Source organism: Mesocricetus auratus, unplaced genomic scaffold (assembly GCF_017639785.1).
Source record: "Mesocricetus auratus isolate SY011 unplaced genomic scaffold, BCM_Maur_2.0 Super-Scaffold_100006, whole genome shotgun sequence".
Lineage (NCBI taxonomy): Eukaryota > Metazoa > Chordata > Mammalia > Rodentia > Cricetidae > Mesocricetus > Mesocricetus auratus.
In genome coordinates, this window is record NW_024429190.1 from 107032162 (window position 1) to 107056018 (window position 23857).

At 39.8% G+C, this 23857-nt stretch overlaps 1 protein-coding gene across 10 annotated transcripts; it reads right to left on the bottom strand.

The window, feature by feature from the left end:
* Window positions 1-1609: 1609 nt before the first annotated feature.
* LOC101830560 (zinc finger protein 431-like) lies at window positions 1610-14618 on the bottom strand. Of its 10 annotated transcripts, none has more exons than XM_040747866.1 (6): window positions 14484-14618; window positions 13077-13170; window positions 7850-8038; window positions 5334-5460; window positions 5090-5150; window positions 1610-3529 (listed from the first exon to the last, which is right to left on the bottom strand). In XM_040747866.1, the coding sequence occupies exons 3-6, from the start codon at window positions 7862-7864 to the stop codon at window positions 2488-2490; spliced, it is 1245 nt and encodes a 414-aa protein (XP_040603800.1). In that variant the 5' UTR covers window positions 7865-8038; window positions 13077-13170; window positions 14484-14618; the 3' UTR covers window positions 1610-2487. The 10 variants fall into 10 exon arrangements, with proteins under 10 accessions (XP_040603800.1, XP_040603804.1, XP_040603801.1 ...); XM_040747870.1 differs by having other exon boundaries at window positions 7714-8038; XM_040747867.1 differs by having other exon boundaries at window positions 14462-14618.
* Between the last annotated feature and the right edge of the window lie 9239 nt (window positions 14619-23857).

Genomic DNA, 23857 nt, shown 5'->3' on the forward strand with positions numbered 1-23857 from the left:
TCCATGTGTCTAGACTGAGAGAGTATCCCTCTATTTGGAATAGGCTCCCAAATCCCTTTGTGCACTAGGGATAAATACTTTTTCTCCTGACAAAGACCTTATAGACTGCCCTGTCCTCTGAACTGGCACCCACATTGAAAGGGGTCTATTATCAGTCCTATGCTGGTTTCCCAGCTATCAGTCTGGGGTCCATGAACTCCCCCTTGTTCAGGTCAGTTGTTTCTGTGGGTTTCTCCAGCCTGGTCTTGACCCCTTTGCTCATCACTCCTCTCTCTCTGCAGCTGGGTTCCAGGAGTTCAGCTCAGTGTTCAGCTATAGGTCTCAGCTTCAGCTACTGGATGAAGGCTCTAGGATGGCATTTAATGTGGTCATTCACCTCATTATGAGAGAAGGGCATTTAAGGTGTAGCCTCTTCATTATTGCTTAGATTGTTAGTTGTGGTCATCCATGTATATCTTTGGGCATTTCCCTAGTGCCAGATTTCTCTTTAAACCTATATTGACTCCCTCTATTATGGCATCTCTTTTATAGCTCTCCTGTATTCCTCCCCTGTCTCAGTCTTCCTGATCCTCATGTTGTCCACCCTCTTCTCTTTCCCCTACTTTTGTCTCCCTTTGCTGATCTTGTCCCTTTCCCCTTCTCTGGGAAACAATGGCAGGCTTTTTAAGTGTGGAGTATGAACTGAGGTAAATCCAGGGGAGAGCCTACCCTTGGCACCTTGAGGGTGGGGATTGTAACAACAGTGCTACCAAACACCATCTAGACTCTCATCAGCCTCTCTCCACCTGCACTTCCCTGTTATGGCAGAAGCTTCACCCAATCTGCCTTCTCCACCTCTCAAAGAACAGATGCCTGAGGTACACAGGCCCATACCTCATGCTGAATGAGCCCACTGGGGCCTGACTCCCCCCTCCCCACATCATTCCATATCAGCAAGAAGCCAGACTTAAACTGACCTCCCCTATACCCAGGGAGTCTGGCTTGTTTAGATGGAAGACCTACTGACTTCTATGTCTACACAAAGTGATTGAAATGTGTTGGTAAACTTGTTCCAAACCCCATAGCCAAGGTGCCAAGGGTGGGCCCTTACCTGGAGTACCTTCTCCAGTCTCTAAAATGTCCATTATTGATGGCTCCAACCCTGGAGTTTGTGGTAAAAGCTCCCACCTCAGAATTCACCTTATGGTTTCTGGTTTTCTCTTCCCCTGGGGCCACACAGGGATTCTTTGCTCAGATTAAACCATTGTGCTGTGTCTCTTCTGCTTACTTCATCCTGTCACTCAGGCCTCACTAGCCAATCAGAGCCTCTAATGGATCCTCCAGTCAGATGGGAGGCAGGCTTTCTCCTCAGCTCTTCTGAGGAAGTGGAAGTTGTCTCCTGTGCTGTGCCTTTGGTTCTGCATACATGACCAGAAGGTGGAGGAGTGTATTGAGCTCTCTCACTCACACTCTCTCTTGGGTTGCAGATTGCATTAGTAAGATAAGGACCGTACCTTCTAGAGCAGAAATGCCACAATGACTCCTTATTATTATCTTTGTAAGCTGTTCCCCAATTAAACACCTACTTATCATTTATTGCCAATCTGGTGAACTCATTAACAGCCCGGAATCACATGAAACAATTTTTTATTGAAACTAAAGACAAGTTTGAAGTTTTTACAAAATTGTTTACATGAATTGGGTTTTCTCTTTCATGAGTTCTTCTTTGTTACCTGATATCAAGATGATACAAAAAGGATTTAAAATATGTACAGGGTTAGATACATGGACAAGCAAAATTATGACAAGTTCATTGCCAAGACCTAGGTCAGGTTTTTGAGAACTTCCTTAGTTCCTGCTACAGGAATACTCAAGGGTCTAATGTTCTTGGGAACAAGCATGAACATTCATAAACCCACACACTAACCTCACATAATTAAACCAAATCTTTAACCAAACAGATTGCACATGTGAATATTTTGTCTTGTAAGCAGTCATTCCTGTAACCCAGGTATTGAGGCATTTAAAGTCTAACAGTTTCCCTTCATCATGAACTCATTCATAGAACTGAAAGCAAGAATGTAGGATTGAATTTAGAGAAATCAACCAATCTGAATGAGGTTTTTTTATATAATAAAGTATGAAATCAAAAAGTGTTATAAATGAATTCATAAAATTTTTCCATACAAATTTGCAGGTGCAAACAAAAGAGAGACATCATAATACTTGAACAGATTGTTGACATTTGTCAGATTTTTTTTCTCTCCAGAATCTTGTATAGCCAAATATGTGTTGGTTGAAGATTGTACCAAATCCCTTCTAGTAAGATTCCCTTTGGTATGAATTTTCTCAGGCCCTCAAAGATTATTGTGATATTCAAAATGTACAACTTTGACACACTGCTTATATTTATAGGGTTTCTCTGCAGTATGATGTTTTTTCATGATTTTAATGACTGATGATACATACAAATACTTTACCCCCCAAGTTATACTCACAGGGTCTCTCTCAAGTATGTGTTTTTTTATGAGTTAAGAGGGTACTGTGATGTGAAAAGGCTTTACCACATTGATTACATTCATAGGGTCTCTCTCCAGTATGTGTTCTTTTATGTCTTTTAAGCTGACCATGACTTGCAAAAGCTTTACCACATTGATTGCATTCATAGGGTCTCTCTCCAGTATGTATTCTTTTATGATATTGGAGACCACTGCCACGTGAAAAGGCTTTACCACAATGGTTACATACAAAGGGTTTCTCTCCAGTATGTGTTCTTTTATGACTTACAAGACCACAGTGTTGTGGAAAAGATTTACCACATTGATTACATTCATAGGGTCTCTCTCCAGTATGTGTTCTTTCATGTCTTTTAAGGTCACCATGACTTACAAAAGCTTTACCACATTGATTGCATTCATAGGGTCTCTCTCCAGTATGTATTCTTTTATGATATTGGAGACCACTGCCATGTGAGAAGGTTTTACCACAATGGTTACATACAAAGGGTTTCTCTCCAGTATGTGTTCTTTTATGACTTTTGAGACTGCAGTTTTGTGAAAAGGCTTTACCACATTGATTACATTCATAGGGTCTCTCTCCAGTATGTGTTCTTTTATGAATTATGAGACCGCAGTTTTGTGAAAAGGTTTTACTACATTGATTACATTCATAGGGTTTCTCTCCAGTATGTGTTCTTATATGTCTTTGGAGTCTAGAGCATTCTGAAAATGCTTTCCCACATTGATTACATTCATATGATTTCTCTCCAGTATGTGTTCTTTTATGTATTTGGAGTTTAGAGCATTCTGAAAATGATTTTCCACATTGATTACATTCATAGAGTTTCTCTCCAACATGTGCACTTACACATCTTTTAAGCACACCATGACTTGCAAAAGCATTAATACATTGACTACATTCATGGGTTTTCTCTCCAGTATGTATTCTTTTATGGAGTTGGAAACAACTGTGAGATGCAAAGACTTCACCATAAAGAAAACATTTATACGGTTTCTCTCCAGTATGAATTTTTTCATGACTTTGAAGACACCTGTAACACACAAAGATTTTAAAACACTGAATATATTCACAGGGATTCTCTCCTATATGGCATCTTTCATTCCTGCAATGATAATTGCCACATATAAAAGCTTTACCATATGCATTATACTGATGAAGCTTTGTATCTGTATAAATTAATTTTATAATTTGGCTTAATTATAAAGAGGAATCAGATCTTATATTTTACATTCATGATGCTTCCCTTCATGAAGGGTTGTTTTGTGACTTTGAAGACACCTGTGAGATAGCAAGAGTCTTCATTTCATGGCCCACATTTATGGCATCTTTTCTATTTTATTTTATTTTATTTTTGGTTTTTCAAACCAGGGCTTCCCTGTGGCTTTAGAGCTATCCTGGAACTAGCTCTCATAGACCAGGCTGATTTCAAACTCACAGAGATCCACCTGCCTCTACTTCCTGAGTTCTGGGATTAAAGGCGTGCACCACCACCACCCAGCCGACATCTTTTTTATATGAGATTTTTCACATATTTGAAAAGAACTGGAGGAATTCAGATCTCTGCCATATTTATAGCCTTCATAAGTTTTCTTATAGTGTGAGTCATACTACATTGGCAGATTGTACCAGGATAAATGGAAGTATTCATACAATCCAATGCTCATAGTGGTTTTCTGCAGTATGTATTTGTTGGTATCTTTATAATGAATTTGGAACACCAATTAGCTGTAAACTTGTATCACATTCAACATTTCTTCCCAAAGTGGGGACTACTGAAAATCTTTCATATCTTCTCATTTATCCAAGAGAGAGAAAGAGAGAGAGAGAAAGATACATTGCTTCTTTCCATATTCTATGCTCACATAGCTTATATTTAGAGTGACATATGATATTCTTTTTTTCTTTTTTTGAGATAGCTTTCTGTGTGTAGCTATGAATCCTGTCCTAGAACTTCCTCTGTAGACCAGGCTGGCCTCCAACTCATACAAATCTACCTGTCTCTGCCTCCCAAGTGCTGGGATTAATGGCATGTACTACCCCTGCCCTGCTGGACATGATATTCTTCTTAAAGGAAGAATAACAAATAACAGGTTTCCACATTGAATTCACACAGTTTGACTTTCTTTTCCTCACAGACATGTGGTTTTGGAATTAAGGTTTCTCCACAACAACCTTCTTGACTCTCATAAACTGACCCTTTCAATATGCTTAGCACAGTCACAAATATATGAGTAATTCCAGCTTTAATACAGACTGTTTTTTCTTTGAAGGCTATGGACATATTTGTATCATCTAATCAATGTGCATATCATTTAAAATATATGAGTGGTATTAAACTAAACAGATTGTCATTTCTACAGCTTAGATCTCATGGGGCTATATGGCAAATGGTATCTGTTAAGGCATTGTTTTCTTTTTCACAGGAATAGCTACCTGACACTGAGGTACATGTTTTTGTGAGAAATTCAGAATCATTAATAAACTTCAAGCTGCTCTGATTTATACTGTTGCTTTTCTTTCTTTAAACAATCCAGGAAACATTAAAAATTTTTAAGAGGCAAATTTGTATAAATATGCCCAAGAAAATTACCTTATAGGTCTTCTAGAACTTTGACAATGTTCTTCAATACTATGGTCATCCCAACTGTAGCCTAAAATACAATACCAGAAAATATAAAGTATGTTAATGTAAATTGTACAAAATTTAAGTTAATATCTTCAATGAACATTAGAACGATGCTTTATTCACCTAATTTTCGAAATCACAGAAAATTATTAAACACCATGAAACAGTTGTCCTCTTATTTTAATCATGAAGGAAAATTCAGTCTTACCTACAGCACTGAGGTTCATGTAGGTGTCTAGCATCACATCTTTATAGAGACTTTTCTGGGAAGGATTAAGTAAAGCCCACTCTTCCTGAGTGAAGTTGATGTGCACATCATCATAGGTCACTGCATCCTAAAATAACTCATAAATATGTAAAACATGAAGTGTGATACTGACACTGTAAATGTATGCTTCTTTCACAAGATAGAGAATTCTGGTGCTTCCCACACTTTTTTCATGACAGTAACTTTAGAAGAAGAGTGACTAGGAGGTTCACATGCACTATTTCTGGCCCCTATATGTAGGCTATATATAGCCTTGAGAAAGAAATCCCAATGAACAGACATAAAGAGAGAAACAAGCAAGTAGATCAACACTACTGAGAACACCACAGAGAAATTGTATGATAGGGCCAACCTATAATATAAATACCACAGACCCTGGTACCAACTTCTCTCTTTGTTACGTTTTTATTGCTGTGAAGAGATACCATGAACCATGGCAACTCTTACACAGAAAACATTTAATTGAGGTTTCTTCCTTAACATTTCAGAGATTCAGTTAATCATCATCATGACAGAGGGCATAACAGCATGCGGTGTTAAAGGTTAGCGTCTTGACTAACAGGAAGTTGACTGACACACTGGGCAGCATCCTGAGGATAAGAAACTACAATGCCAGGCTGGAGAGATGGCTCAGAAGTTAAGAGCACTGACTGCTCTTCCAGAGGTCCTAAGTTCAATTCCCAGCAACCAAATGGTGGCTCACAGCCATCCGTAATGAGATCTGGTGCCCTCTTCTGGCGTGCAGGCATACATGGAGGCAGGATGTTGTATTCATAATAAATAAATAAATCTTAAAAAAAAAAAGAAACTGCAATGCCTGACCCCACAGTGACATACTTCCTCTAACAAGGAAAACCTCACTCCAACAAAGCTACATCTCCTCCTACTGTCACTAGTGGGAGCTCACACACCATGGACTGACAGCTGGGGAACCTTCATGGCACCACACTAGACCTTCTAAATGTAGGTGACAGTTATGTGATGTGATCTGTTGGGGGACCCCTAGCAATGAAACCAGGACCCATTTCAGGTGTATAAACTGGCTTTTTGGAGCCTACTTTCTATGGTGAGATACGTTGCTCAGTCTTGATACAGGATAGAGTGGCTTGGACCTACAACAACTTGATATGACAGATTTTGTTGAAGGCTTTACCCTCTGTGAAGAGTGGATGGGGGATGGGAAGGAGATTAGAGGGTAGGAGATAGGGAGGTAGGGCAACTGTGGTTGGTATGTAAAATGAAAACTAAAATTTTAGAATAAATTTAAAAAGATATAGTGTATGATTTATAGTGGTTTTGTTCTTATTGCTTTATAAGTAACAACAATTTTCAAAACAAGTTTATCCCAATTTTTTGTGTATACAGTTTGTGTGTAGAGGCAGGTTTTCCATGTATATACTTGTGACATACCAGAGAAGAGGGAGTCAGATACCCCAGATCTGGAGTTATGGGCCTCCAAATTTGGGTGTTGGGATCTGAACAAAGGCCAGCCCAAAGAAGAATATATGCTAAGCCACTGCCAAGCCTCATATTCCTTTTTAGGTGAAACAGTAAAGGTCTTTCGCACAGTAAAAACAATGAGAATAAAAAAGCCTACATAAACAAAGAAGTAAATAATCATTGGGAAATTGATGCCTCAATATTAAGATACCATGTAAGGTATATTTGCAACATGAATTGAAAACAATCCAAAGAAAATTCCCAACACCTTATAACAGGATATCTGATTCCAAACCTATATGAAAATTGCAAACAGATAGAATTCCCAAGAGAATTACAAAGAATAGTACACACATTCACACAGTGTAACTTCTATACTTATAATGAATCTACTGCAATTGAGAAGGTGTATAGTATTTGGGAAAGAATAAAGGGGATGGAGAGAAAAAGCCAAGAACAAAAGCAGAAAAATACAATCCACTTTTCATCAAAAGACCAAAGGAAACTCAGCCAGGTAAACTGAGATCTTGACCAATGTTACCCAGCTATGCATGATTCCATGTGTTTAGAAATTAAATAAACAGACTTCACAACTCCCACAAAAATTAACTCAAAAGGACCCTTAAACAGTTCTGCTTTTGACACTCCAGTATCCATATTTCTTCCCCATGATCTAGAGCTCTCTCTACAAATGGGGGAAATCTCTTGCTATGGTTCTCCAAACTCTATGTCCCCATGTGGTTTGAGGCAAACCCAGCCCCACTGATGCCTACACAGAAAATAACTTAGAATAATTTAATGTCTGCTTCCTGCCACATGTATCATGACACAACATGTCATGTGAAATCTGCCCTATCCACCCACCCAACACCATGCACACCTGAGAAACTTCTGCAGATCAGAAATTTATTTTGTTCCCTTGATCTTAACTTTCCTGAATCATGGCATTGTAACTGGAGGTAGCAGAGATTTAAAAGTATTCCGATAATTCATTAATGAATGATGATCCCCATCACCTCAGTAGGATCCATTAGTTTTGTGAAGCTCTAAACTCTTTCTCCAAGTGTGGTGGTATTTTGTCCTTGAACAAATGAAGCTTGCCAGGTTGTGGTTGCCCATGCCTTTAATCACAGCACATGCCAGGCAGAAGCAGGAGGATCTCTGAGGGAGTTCCAGATCAGGCTCCAAAGCTCCACAGAGAAACCCTGTCTCAAAAAACAAAAACAAACAAACAAAAAATAAAACAAAACAAAGATTGTCTGAAAACCAGAGTGTGGAGCTAGGTAGTAGTTAGCCATAGAGGCCTGGCCATGGTGGAGCACACCTTTAACACCAGCTCTGAGGAGGCAGAGGCAGGCGGATCTCTATGATTTCAAGGCCATCCTGGGCTATACCAGATTAATTCAGTCTAAAAGTGAAACAGGGCCAGGTGGTGGTGGCTCAAACCATTTACCCAGTACTTGGGAGTTGGAGATAGGAATAATAAGACCGGATGGAAAGAGAAATATAAGGTGAGGGGAGAGAAAAGCTCATTGTATTCAGTCTGAAGGTTCCTAGGGACAGAATCACCCCTTTGGTCTGATTCAGTAGAGGTAAGAACTAGGGACTGGCTGCTCTGCTTCCCTGATCTTTCACCATTAACCCTGGTATCTGACTCCAGGTTTTTATTATTAAGGCCAATTTGAATTAGCACTATGATCTTCAGTACAAAGTAGTGTGTCATTGCTAAATTGTGATGTAGAAGAGAAGAACTGATGGTAATAGAATTGATGGTATAAGGACTTACCAGTTTACCAAGTTTATTGCTATATTTGCATATGTTTGTACATGAGGAAGCATGTTTTCTACAAGTATACAGGATATAGAATATAGAAAATTATAAGCTACTTGAGTGGTATTATCTGAACTCTAGTCATCCCCAAAAAGAAGATGTACTAAACCACCTGCCAAGATTCACAATATGTTTTATCCAATAAGCCAAAACTCTTTCACAGATTAACAACAACAATAACACACCTAAATAAAAAAATAAATGAGTGATATTTATGAACATGACCCAGCATAATTAAGACACTGTATGTGGTAATTTTGCAGCATAAAATGAATACAGTCCAATGACAATGCCCAACAATTTATAACAAAATGCTGATTACAAAGCTACATTCACAAAAAAAAATTTAATTAAAAAGAGCTGCAATCACACTGGAAATACTCAAAATGTTCAATGGGATTATGAACACATAGTACACAGATTGACTTATATATATGACTTATATACTTACCAAAAAGCTACAACAATCAAAATGTGTACAATATTTGTCAAAGAATAAAGAGGATGGAGAGAAAAAGCCAAGAACAGAGGCCAGAAAATATAGTCAAGTATTATCCCAAAGAACAAAAGAAACTTAGCCAGGAAAATGTTATCTTGACCAATGGTATGGAACTACCTATGAATCTATGTGTATAGAGATTAAATAAACACAGACTTCAAAACTCCAATTAAATTAACTCAAAGTGACCCTAAGCCAGTTGTTTCTGACCCTTTAGCTACTGATATTTCTTCCAAAGATAGAAGCCCCATGCTCTAGAGCTCTCTCTCTGCAAAATTAGCAGATTTCTTGCTTTGGTTCTGTAGCCTTTTATGCCTTTTATGCCTCCTGTGGTTTCAGGTAAACCCAGCCCCACTGATTACTGATCCCAAAATGCAACAAGGAAGAATAATTTAAAATCTGCTTCCTGCCACTTGGATTATAGACCAAGATGTGGATCCTGCCCTAACTGCCTGCCCAACACCATGCACACCTGTGAAATCTCTGCAGCCCAGAAATTCCTTTTGTCTTCTGGAACTAAACTTTACTGAATCAGAGTATTGTGGCTGGTGGCAGCAGTGAGGTAAAACTATTATAATCATGTATTGCTGAAAGACAATCCATATCACCATCTTTCTACCATATTTCTAAATTATCTGTAATATTTATAAGACAAACTTAAAACTAGAAACCAGACTGTCAGTTTTCCAATCTGTGCTCCCACTGCATACCAAACGAACTGCCTGTGCATGTATACTGGACAGTGATACTACAAGTATCACATTCTCCTATGCCAGGGCTGTAAAATCTCCCCCATCCAAGAAATCCATATACAGGGAGGCTCAAATGACAAGGACAACAGCCCTGGTCAACACACTGACCAAGAGAATCACAGTCTGTCTCATGGTCCATACAAATTCCAGCAGAAATGACAGCTTAGCACGCCTACTCTGAATACCCTAACTCACCATGGTATAGCTTGTGTTATTCCATACAACTCCCTAGAGCAGAAGGAGGGGAGAATCCTGGAAAGAAACTGGAAGCTACCTGCCACCAGTACTCCTGATTGCTAAGCCTTCCCAGAGTCCCTCATTGGCTAGGACCACCCAGCTTGGCCTAGAATATTAGCAGTCACCCTACCAGGTGATCTGAGATCAAGTGAATCAGGTAGCACAGTCTTTCCATCTCTGCCCTTCCAGCCCAGCAGACAAAGGCCTAGTCAAGAAAGTTTGTAGACATTCTTCTACTCTCCTAGGACACATCCTGTAACTGGTGCAAAGCAAAGGGTCCCTTGTGTGTACAATCCATTTACACTCAATGTGTAGTGCCGCCAACCCTTGAACTCATAGCTGGGAAATATTGCAGCCAAATGCATGTCATATTCAAACAGTAACTGTTATTACTCTGTAACTGTAATTTAAGTAAAATTATCTATTAATTAGAAAACACTGTGGAGTCATGGTAGGGCTTGGGGACAGGAAAGAAAACATGGATATGATGTAGATATGATCTAAAAATTATTTTTAAAAATTGAAAAGAGCTTTATGTTCATGTGCTCCAGAGACTAGGGGTTTATATTAGAGCACACAAACCTTTTCTCTCAGACTGTATAGCTACATCCAGAAAAATGACAGTCCTGTTAGACAGGCGACAACAGTTTATGTAGATATATTTGGTTGGACTACTGTAACCAAAGTTTTCATGATAAGGTGTGTCCTTTATCCAGATTCTTGATTGCCCTCATTTGTGGAACCCCAAAAAATGGCTAGTCTGGACAATTATGGAATATGTTGAATTGATTAGCAAATTCCACATTGCTAATCTCAACTACTGTTGAAGGAGGAAAGCTCAACCTCCATCCTGCCTCTCCCTTTCTGAACTGTGACTCCACCAGTTTAAAAGTTGGTCAATGAACTCAATTCTCACACAGGTCCCTCTTCATTTATAAATCCCCACTAAAAATCAGATTGTTTGGAGTTCACTCATTAACTGACCAGCCAAGGCCCAGACAGGAAGGAGGTGCCAGATTTTTTTCCAAGCTCTGGGCAGGAAAAGCAGGATTAGGGGTTCAAAGCAATTCTCAATGACACAGCATGAGGCAAGCCTACATTTGCTCTACATAGAAATCAATAATCAACATCAATTGAGAGAAAAGGAATGTAACTAGTAAAAACCTAGAAACATTGGAGAACAGAAACAAATAGATAAAAGCAGTAATATAATTAAACAAAACATTAAAAATGATATCAGTAAGTGATTTTTAAAAAAGGAATATAATATATTTTTAGTATTTGAAAAACTTAGCTATATTGACTTTGATAAAATGGTGCTTCTCTAGAGAGAACATCATTTACAGCACAAGCTCTAATAGATCTTAATGATAAAAAACTCAAGTTGGCTGTCAGGGGATGAAAGCTGAAGAATCACAGAAGCAGAGTGGCCAGTCCACTAGTGCTATTACCTCCACCATTGCTGAGACCAAAGGGGCAAACCTGTCCTCACAATGCCTCCTCAGACTAACTGCTGCCTCAATGAAACCTCAGACTGAATGTTCAGACTGAGTCCTCACACTGCATGACCTCCTGCCCCCTCCTTCCTTATATTCCTCTCTCTGTCTAGCCATATCACTCCTATCTCCACCTCCCTAGTGCTGGGATTAAAGGTGTTTGATCCCAAGTGCTGGGACAACATTTTTGTCAACTGCTTCTCTTTTAGATTTATTATCTCTCTCTCTCTCTCTCTCTCTCTCTTTCTCTCTCTCTCTCTGTGTGTGTGTGTGTGTGTGTGTGTGTGTATGTGTGTGTGTGTGTGTGTGTCACATATAGCCTGGAGTGGCCTTGAACTCACAGAAATCCATATGCCTCTGTCTTCTAAGTGCTGGATATAAAGCCATGTATCACCATTTCCTGGACAAGGATGACCTTGAATACTTGATCTTCTGCCCCCATGGCTAACTAGTGGCTTAAGTGTGTGGCTAAACAGTGACTTAGTGTTTGTGGCTAACTAGTGGCTTAGCACTTAACCAGGTGTGTAGCTAACTAGTGACTTAGCTTTGCACTCTGATCTTCAGGCAAGAATTATTTGTTGGATTACTACATTCATTAATACAAGATAGACTGATGCTGCCCATATGCATGTGTTGGCTACTGAGCTCTGTAATCTGATACATAGTTACAGTAAATGACTTGATTCTCAAACATCTGAGCTGACATAACTGTGTCAAGTAGGATAGAACATATCTTCACAGGATAGTTACCTAATTGCAAATTCAATATTCATTGGCTCAAGATAACCTTCCCAAACTCTACACTCACACCATCTGGTCTGTGTTTATTCACAAGACATGAATTAAAACATGCTGGGAAATTACAAAATTGTTACAACAACCACAATCAGGTCCCTTTTCATAAATGTGATTCCAGCAGCTGGTTGCCTATCCTAAATCCTCCTGCAGTGTAAACTATGCCTCCAACTTTGGTCTGAAGGCAGAAGGAATACTTCTCTTGTGACTGAATTGGAGAGTCAACTACATAACTCTAATCAACAATTTTAAATGTCTGAGGTGGTATATTCATTTAAGAATTTTGAATGTGTAGTACAGAAGACAGCAAGGTCATTGCCCTGGAGAGCAACAGACTGGAATCAACATAAGAGAGTTTGCCTCAGTAAAATTTTTCTAACAGAATGGAAATGCAGCTGTCCTAGCATTAATATGCCTTACCAGTGGATTTATAAAGGATAAATACACTTAACAATAACATGCATCCATCTCTAGCTAATACTCAAAGAGGAGGGAGCCTAGACACATTTTGCATTTCATATATGCTGTCATCCTTAAGTGTCTTTTAGGTTCATGCTCCAGGTTGCACTTTGAAAGATTTAAATAGAGACAGGAGACATTATGTCTATCTGCTTGGGCAGATGAGAGACTTACACAGCAAAAATATTCCCAGAATTGTTTCTTAAGTATACAAGAGACCTGAAACAGCAGAAACTTCTTCACTGACAGGATCCTGAGGTGAAGGTGGCTGGGGATGAGAAAGATAGAAAATGTTGAAGGTAAAAGACATAAAATTTTAGATGGGAAGGTCTTGCACAAGATATCCCATGCCAAGTAAGCTTCTTAAGAAGAATACCATCTTGTATACTACTTCCAGGGGGGAAATGGAAGTCAGTAGAAACTATTATGCAATGGGACAAACTCAGGGAGGAGGCTAATTAAACAGTGCTGCACAAGGGAAACACAGGGTATCTCAAGATCATTACTGACTAAGCCCACAATGGCCTTGGAAATGATAACCATAACTCCATGTAGTGGGAAGTGTTTGGTTCTCTACATATGAAGCAATCTTTCCACAAAGGTTTTGCTCCAGACCACTTCAAGCTCTCCCAAGCAAAATCATGATTTTAGACAAGGCTCACTGTTTAGGCCCTTCCTTAGGGAAAATTCTCAAGGCCAAGGCCCCAGGCTGTTACTAGCTATCCCAAGAATGTTCCTCTCCTGTCTGAGGACCTAATGAAAGTTTGCTTGATCAGGCAGATCCTTAACACAACAGTGTTTCACTTTTCAAATAGCTGTCATCTGGTGTCCTATTGCCCACCTGGCAGAACTATGCTTTTCTCAAGAAGAAAATTGGAACTTTATGGCACACCAGGACTAAGGTTGCTTGTGACCCTGTAATGCCTATTTGAGCAGCTTGTTACAGTCCTGTTCTTTGATATGGGGAATGGGCCTCATGGCTTGTTGTAAATCAAGGGTGTCTCATTTGTAATGGTTTGGAGCCAAATGTCTAGACAATTCTGGTAAACAAATGTATATCCTAGCATCCTAATTTCTAACAGGGCTGGTAGGAATATACTTATCTTTGGGTGTTTTAGAGGCAGTCCTCCCTCAGCTAAATCATATTTTGTGAGATTTACTATCTCCTAAGCATTTGTAAATCCTTTGTATTACCAATTTTACTCTTCTACATCACAGCTTAGTAGTGGAGTGCTACCCAACACATGAGATGCTTTTTACAAAACCCACAAAATTAACAATAAATGGACCTTACAGGTAAAGTTTAAATGCAAAGTGCTGAACCTCTAGAAGGTATTTAAGAAACTAGGCCTCTTCAAGTTTGGTGAACTGCTTTCCATGGGTGCACCAAAAGCATGTTGAAGTTGACTATAAAGATGATTCTATACACAGCTCAGAGCAGACTCAGCCCGCAAAGTTATTTCCTGCCTCTGGGTCCAGGGCATTTCAAGGAGTGCATGGGACCTCACAGGACAGAGAGTGTGACTGCAGCTTCCCACCCAGATCCAGAGAATACCCACCACACCGGCTCCAGCACCTCACCATCTGCCACTCCCCAAGTTGTAGTTTTCTGTTCACCCTTGCTGAAAGCACAGCACACAATTCCGAAGGCTCCAGCTTCTCTTCAAAGCCAAGCCTTTGGTCAGTAACCACCGAGTGTGACTAGGAAACGATGAGGATTCTGGGAAATGTAGTCAGAGTCAAACACCATGTGCACGTAGAGATGAGGAGGATTCTGGGAAGTGTAGTCAAAGTCAGATGCCATGTGACTAGGAGATGAGGGGCATTCTAGGAAATGTAGTCAGAATCAGACACCGTGTGTGAAGAGATGAGGAGGATTCTGGGAAACGTAGTCAGAGTCAGATATAATGTGACTAGGAGACAAGGAGGGTTCTGGGAAACAAGAGTAAAAGAGCCTACGTAAATAATAGAGTAAATAATCATTGGGAACTTGATATGTCAATCTTAAGATACTGTATAAGGTAACTTTGCAACATGAATAGAATACAATCCAAAGAAAATTCCAAACACCATGTAACAGGACATCTGATTCCAAAGCCATATGCAAATTGGAAATGAAGAGAATTCTCAAGAGTATTACAAAAACAATACCACATACTTTGACACAATCTGACTTCTATACTTACAACAAATCCACAGCAATTGAGAAGCTGTATGATATTTGGGAAAGAATAAAGGGGATGGAGAGAAAAAGCCAAGAACAATAGCAGGAAAATACAATCAACTTTTCTTCAAAAGACCAAAGTAAACTCAGTCAGATAAACTGTGATCTTGACCAATATTACCCAGCTACCCATGATTTTATGTGTTTAGAAATTAAATACACAGACTTCACAACTCCTACAAAATTAACTCAAAAGGACCCTTAAACTCTTCTGCTTCTGCCCCTTCAGCTACTGATATTTCTTCTAAACAGAAACACTCCATGGTCAAGAGCTCTGTCTACAAATGGGGGTAGTTCCTTGCTATGGTTCTCCAAACTCTCATTTTCCCTTGTGATTTGAGGCAAACCCAGCCCCATTAATGCCCACACAAAAAATAACTTAGAAGAATAATTTAACATTCCCTTCTTACCACATGTATCATGACACAACATGTAGAATCTGCCCTATCCACCCATCAAACACCATGCATAACTGAGAAACTTCTGCAGATCAGAAATTCCTTTTGTTCCTTGGATCTCAACTTTCCTGGATCATGCCATTGTAGCTGGAAGTAACAGAAAATGAAAAGCATTCTGATCATGTATTGCTGAAACATGATCCCCATGACCTCCTTGTACCACTTTCTAAAGTGTATGTAACATGTGTGAGAAAAACCTGAATGTTTAATGCAATTTTCATAAATTCCAGAAATCTAACTTTCAGTTTTCCAATGTGTGGTTACACCACACACCCAAACTAACCCTGTGATGCACACTGGACACTAATATTACAAGTATCACAACTTCCCACAGTGAGGGCTACATGCCTCACTCTCTTTCCCCAGGGAACCTACACTCAGGGAGGTTCAGAGGACAAGAGCCACCACCCAGGAAAGCACTTGACTCATTGTCCCTCCTAGTCCCAGCAGCAATGACAGCTAGGCAGACCTGCTCCTCCTGTTCTGAAGCCCCCACACTCACCATGCTGTGACTTTGGTCTTCATTATAGTTCATACAAGAAAACCAGAATAGACTCCTAGAAAGAACATGATAGCTACCTCCAACTGGTGCTCCTGAGTGCTAAGCCTTCCCACAGTGCCTCGTTAGCTGGGGCCACACAGTTGGACCACTGAACATCAGCAGCTCCCTTCTTGGGTATGGTGAGACCAGATAACTCACACAGCATAGGCATTCCTAGATCTGCCCATCTATCAGAGCAGACAGGACCCTAGTCTAGAAAGTTTGTGTTTTAGTAGACATTCTCCAGTCTCCCAGAAATCTTCCTGTTCTCTTCCAAGTCAAAAGGTTTTTATGTGCACACACTAAGTATCTATCCAGGGTAGCCAATCCTTTGCTTAATTCTGGGAAGTGCCACAGTCATACAAAGGTCACATTCATACATCTATGGGTCACACAATATTATAGCTGTGTAAGTCATGTTAAAGAAAAACAGGACATGAACTCGAAAACAGTGAGGGATCATGGTAGGCCTTGGAGGCAGGAAAGAGACTGTAGATACTTTGAAAAGTTGAAACAGGCTTTATCGTCATCTGCTACAGAGGCTAGGGATTTGGAAGAGAGAAAACCAAGGATCACTCACATCTTTTTGTGAGTTGTAAATAGTAAACCAGTAAAATAACAATCCTATTAGGCAGGATCACACCATTTTATGAAGGCCTTTATTTTAGTTGAACTACAGTAGTTTGGTTTCATGATAACATCAGTCCTTTATCCAGACTATTGATTGCCCTTGTCAGATATTTTATCAATCATCTAAAATTGATTACATACTCCATACTGCTAATTTCCACTGCTGACAATCAGGAATTTGCTCATGTTCCATCCTTCTCCCACCCCTTTCTGTACTTTGCCTACACCAACTTCAAAGTTTGTAAATGAACTCAATTATTATGTATACACCTATCTTCATTTGCAGTCCCCAATACAAACCAGAGAAATTGGTAAACATTCATGAAATGGTCTATATTTACTTCTCAATGACAAGTCAAAGCCCAAAGGAATTGTAGCAGTGTCTTCCCAGCACTGGGTAGCAGAGGCAGGATTAGCTGTGTTTAAAGCAATTATCAACCACATAGCCTGGGAGCACTCCAAGCTCAATATATCCTTGCCAAAATGTGAATCCACAAATCTGGTCTGTCTTCATTCACATGACATGAATTACTACATCTTGGGAATTTAAGGAAGAAAATCACTGAATCTGCCTGTCTTATGGCTTTTATTGCTGTGAATAAACACCAATGCCACCACAACTCATAAAGAAAATATTTATTTAGGGTGGCTCACTTACAATTTCAGAGCTTTAGTCCATTATTATCTTAGCAGGGAGAATTATTTGAAGGATAATGTAGTGGTAGCTACATCTTGATATGCAGGCCACAGGAAGTCAATTGATATGTTTGGCGGTATCCAGTGCATACAAAACCCCAAAGCCCATCACCAGTGATACACTTCTTCCAAAACTGCCAAAATCATTGCAACAAAGCCACACCTTCTAATAATACCACTCCCTATGAGAGTATAGGGGCAATTACATTCAAACTATCACATTGCAACAATCTGGTCCTTTTTCATGATGGTTACTCAAGCAGCTGATTTCCTACCCTGTTTCTCCATTGCAGTTAACTCAATGAACTATTCTACTCTGGTCTGAAAGCAGAAACCATGCTCCACATGCAAATCCATTTCCTGTGGCTGCAATGGACAGTCAACTACATTACTCAAATTGATGATTTCAAAACTCTGAGTTCATACAGTCACTTAATTTAAGAAAGAGTAATCAAGAGGACAGCAAGGTCATTGCCCTGGAAAGCAACAGACTGGGATCAAGGCCATCTGTGTCAATTTCAGAGAGTTTGTCTCAGAAACATTTCTCTAAAAGGCTGCAAGTGCAGCTGTTCTAGAATATGCATTTCCAATGACAACCCCACATACTTAAGAGATTAAAAAGGAAATATTTCTGTAATTCGAGCCTGCATCCATTTCTGGCAAATATTCAAAGAGTAGAAGCCTAAAACAGATTTTTTTGTCTTGTGAGATAGGGTTTCTCTGTTCAACAGTCTTAGTTGTCCTGAAACTAGCTCTGTAGATCAGGTTGGCCTCGAACTCATAGCAAACTGCCTGCCTTTGACTACTGAGTGCTGGGATTAAAGGCGTGCATCATCACAGCCTGGCTCCTAAAACAGATTTTGCCTTCAACATATGCTGTCATCTTTAAGTTCTTTTTAAGTCATACTCCAGCTTACACTTTGAAAAATTTAAATAGTGACAGGAAACTGCAAGTCCGGCCAGTTAGGCAAATGAAAGACTCAACAGGAAAGATATTACCACAATTATTTCATAATACAAGAGTAACATGAAATAGCACATCATATTTTACTGACAGGTCCTGAGGTAGAGGTGCCAGAAGATGAGAAAGACAGGGAAAGCGGAACAAAAAATAAATAAATAAAAGTTTGGGCAGGGAGGTCCTCCTTAAGCTATGTCTTATTGTAAGTAAGCATCTTAAGAGGAATAGCTTCTTGTATAGTACGTCCACAGGGAAATGGAGGGAAATAAGAGACTTCTGGGAAGCCAGCAGAAATTATCATACAATGGAACAAACTCAGGAGAAGGCTACTCAAACGATGTGGCACTACAGGAACACAGGACATCTGAAGATCATTACTGACTAAGCCTACAGTGGCCTTGGAACCAATAAACACAGTTATGTGTGGTGGGAAGAGTTGTGTTCTCAGGATCTGAAGCATCCCCCTCCACAAAGGCCCCAGCTCCAGACCATTACATTCTCTCCCAAGCATCTTCCTAATTTTAATGAAAGAGCACTATTTTATTCTCAATACCTCAGGACCTGGTGGAAAACTCCTAGGGCTAGGTCCCAGACTGTTACTGCCTCTGCCAAGAATGTTTTTGGGTTTGATAAGGAGCCTTCTCCATGAGTAAGGACCTAAAAGGAAAGTCTTGCTTGCTCAGTTACACCCTCCACACAACAGTGTTTTCCTTTTCAAATAGTTGTCACCTGGTCTCATCTTTCCCATCTGGCAGAACTATGATATTTTCTAAAAGAAAACTTATCCTTTTTGGCACATGATGCCCTACTGTGCATTGTGACCCATTGAGAAGCTTGTAAAAGCACTGTTCTCTGATAAGGGCATGGGCCTAGGGCCTGTTTGTAAATCAGGGGTTTCTCCTTTGTCATGGTTTAGAGCCAAATGTCTGGATAATCCTGGAGAACAAATGTGTAGTTTAGCATCCTTATCTCTAATGGGCCTAGTTAGTATACTACCTATTTTTGGTTTATTTTAGAGTCAGCCCTCCCTTGGGTAAACTCTATTTTGTAGTGTTTACTATTCCCTAAGAATTGGCAAATCCTTTATATCAACAATTGTACTCTTCCACATCACAGTAGTGGAGTACATCCATTTATGGATATCTTTAGTGGCCCACATCTTTAATCCCATCACTGGGGAGGATGAGGCAAGCAATTCTCTGAGTTTGTGGCTAGCCTGCTCTACAGAGCAAGTTCCAGGCCAGGCTACACAGAGAAATCCTGTCTCAAAAATAAATAGATAAATATAGAAAAAACGAAAAAGAATGCCACTTACACCAGGCACAAAATTAACTTCAAATTTATCTCACACCTAAATGTTAAAAGTGAAGTGCAGAACTTCTAGACACACTAGAGAAACTAGAGCTCTCTAAGTTTGGCAACCTGCTTTCCATATGCACCAAAAGTCCTTTGGTGTTGACTACAAAAATGTTTCTACACAAAGCTCCTTGATCAAAATGCTTTACATAGATACAGCCCAAAGAGTGAAGTATTCATATGCCAGCACCAGGGTCTGAGTGGTTGCTAGGACCACATGGAACTTCACAGAATATTGAATGTGACAGCAGGTTCCCACCATCCTCTGGGAGGGTCTGCCACACTGTCTGCCATGCCTCCCCATTCCATCCTCCAAATCTTGGGATAGCATCCCCTTGTTCACCATGCTGTGACTTCTGCACTCATCCATGATCTCCTCACAGTTACCTACAGTAGCACCTACATTTCGGCAATCAATCCACTGGCACCTGTTCTGCTATAAAACCAAGCTTGCATCATGGCTCCAGGAAGTGTCCTGCAAGACTTGTGACTGGAGGGATGGCCTGGTGTCAGATTGACTAGTAAGGCTTGAGCAACAAGAGCACTTCCTGAAAGATTAGAGTGTGATTAAAGGCATAGCACAGGAGTCTCTGGCCCTGTCTTCTACTCCAGATTTGGACCTTTTAGAGATCTGCAGAGACACGAATTTCAATATCACCCACCCCTGTCTCCAATAGATGACCCAGCTCTATTCCTGCAGTTCACAGGTACATCCTCTTCTTCCACCTCTACCCAATTATGGTAGCTTGCACAGACCATTACACAATGTGGAATGGAATGATTCTCTTACTCAAGGGTGGCACCTGGGAAGGGTGCCCAGGATATTAAAAAAATAAAGAGAGCTTTTAGGACACAAAAGAAGGTGTTCATTGATTGGTGGTGGTGGTGCATTCCTTTAATTCCAGCACTAGATAGGCAGAGGAAGGAGCATCTGAGTTTGAAACCAACCTGGTCTATAAGAGTTAGTTCCAGGACAGCCTCCAAAGCCACAGAGAAACCCTGTCTTGAAAAACCATATAAAAGAAAGAAAGAAAGATGTTTGTTCTGTGACTCCTTGCTGAGTTCAGGAGAACTGAGTCTACTTTTTACCTCAGATAACCATGATAGAAATGCAGGAACCAGATCATAAACAAGATGATATCTTTCTCCTTCCAGAAGACTATGTGATAGCTCCATTGCATTAGGAGTTTTATTCCTGAAAATCATATAAAATTCTTGAGAAATGAATAATAATGAAATGAGTACTCTTCATGGTAAGTTGAATACTCAGAGAGAATGTGCCTAGGAAGAATGTCTTCAAGAGCACTATGGTGAGTCAACACATCTTCCTCAGTGGGCAGATGAAAAAACCACTTACATCATTCAATGTTGTCTACCTGAACAGGACTGGTAGAATGAATCTCTCCATGTTTGTAGAAAGTGGATTCATTAGAATGTCTCACAGGCTCTGGCCCAGCTAGTCCAACAATAGCTGTCTTTCAATGGAAATTTGAGGAATCCAGTAGTTGTTTGGTTTATGAGTCTGGATGTGCCAGCTGGTCTTCAGTATAAAAACAACCAGGCTCTAAAGCTATGAAAGGAATAAATTCAGTAGCCAGGCAAAGGGAGAGAGCTCTCCTTCTTTAATATACCTTATATATGTTCACTGCTGCCAAAAGGTGTAACCCATATTATACGTGGATAACTTTTCTCATGATTTGATTTTTTTTAATGTTTTGGAGACAGCACTTATTGTGTAGCCCTTTATCACAATCTGTATATCAGGCAGGCCTCAAACTCATGAAATCCAACTGCTTCTGCCTCCTGAGAGTTGGGATTAAAGATATGTACTGATGCAAACACACCCTCAGGTTTCTGAGGGGAGGAAATGCGCAACAGTTTCACTTGAATATTACATTTATTCGTGTATCACATGTCTCACATCAACTGTATTTCTAACCAATCAGCATAAGCAAAATAATCATCTAACAAATAAGCAAAAGGATCCAAAGGGCCATGGTATAATATACCATGACCAGATAAGTGTAATGTGGGTACCTCTGCATTCAGATTCAGGTTTTGTGTCTTCTTGCTTGCACAGCGAAGTGTAGTGGCCAACTGGACACCAGGGCTCCAGCTCATATATAGACAGTCAGTTCTTGCTCTTGATCTGGCATGGGGTCGCTCAGTTGGTTGGTGGAGGAGAGTCTGCTTTGTGACTCAGACAGCATCTCACACCCAGTGCATCACAGTGCTGTTCTGGTGTCCTCCTTTGTGGATTTTATATTTCCTCTGAGCTTTCCTCTATGCTTATCTATCAGCCACATACACATCAACTCATCACTCTGTTGCCTTTCAAGCTCATCACTCCCTCCAAACTGTTTACAACTTGTTTTTCACAGTCTATTTACATGCTCCTCACAGATGCCTGAAATGATCTCAACATGAAAGGCATCACTTAGGCCATGCAGTGCAGGGATTTACAATGTGTTATATTTTCTTCTATTCAATTGGAATGTGTATTTTTAACTTATTCCTTAGTCTCTCTGATCTATTCTTATATTTGATATCCATCCACTTATTATATCTATCTAGCCAATTTTTATATGCAAAAATTCGAACAAACAAGCAATAATCAATAAATGGTTTACATAATCTTTTGGTACAAAAGCTTTGCAAATGCAAATAGGTCACATGTTATAAATGTAGGGTCATTTATCCAATCCTTTTCCATTGTTGCCTGGGTACCTTCTTCATCATTAATTATCATGGTTCTGCAAGTTTCATACAATCTATAAATTCCCTTTCCCAGATAACAAACCATTAGTGAAGCTAAAACATGTACAGTGAAATCCATGTTGTTCCTATGTAGTCTGTCTCTTACTAGTGGCATATGAAATGTTACATGTAGCAATAATTGTGGGAGTGAATCAATGTCACCTGGTCCTATTAAATAAAACATGCCATATTTGTGTATACAAAAACAACAGCTTCGGTCTATACCTGTGATAGACAATAGGCTAAGCCTATCTAATATATCATTTAGTGGATACCCATGTTGTCTGTATGCTCTCCAGAGCAGTTCATATGGTCCTTGCTTTGACATAAGGTCACATGAATTTCCTGATGGATTGTAAGGCTGCATCAAATAGCTGCAGTTCTTCCTTCTGTTGTTAGGCATTTTTCTTGCATCTCCTGCATATGACAAACTTGAGAACACACTAGATTGTAAAGAGAAGCCTTTTCCTTGAGAGAAGCCTTCCTGCCAGCCTGACTCCAGAGCCACATCAGTCCCAAATAACACACAGGAGGCTATATTAATTATGAAGCTGTTGGCCTTGCTTGTTTCTTACTGGCTATCTCTGACTTAAGTAATTACCACATAATTGTTAATTTAAGTATTTCTCTTACTGGGGAAGTTTCCGGGCTTCCTACCCCATGCTGTTACATCTTGACTCCCTGTGTTTCTCCTACCCAGAATCCTCCTGGACTTCTAGTCCCACCTATCTTGGTTCCCTATTGGCCAGCAGTGCTTTATTGACATATGCACAGGACTTCCCCATCATCTCCTCTTTTCTGTCTAAACAAAAAGAAAGGTCTTAACTTTGACATAGTCAAACTATATATAACAGTTATCAAGTAAGAACACAGTTATAATATTTTGTCTATCAACATTTAGCAAGATTTAAAGAAAATATCATCCATCCCATCCTTGGGTGTCCAAAGTTCTATATGTAGCTTATCTTTTATCATAACTAAGGAAAACTATAATTATAACTATCTGCCTTCAACTCTATCAAAGACCACAGAAGGATAATATATAAACACTAGGATTGACAAAGACATCTTACTGCCTGGACAGTCACCCGAGTTTCTCTGTAATGTTGGGGCATCCATCTTCAGCCCATAGGCCACAGTGTGTCCGGAAGGCTTCTCAGCAAAGCAGGAAATTTTTTTTTAAATTTTATTTTCCAGTTTAAATTTAGATAAGAAACAAGGTTGCTTCACAAGTCAGTTCCAGGTCCCTCTCCCATTCCCTCCCTTCCTCCCGTGCCCTCCCCCCCCCCCCCCCCCGTTATCCCCTCATTTCTCCAGGGAGGGTGAGGCCCT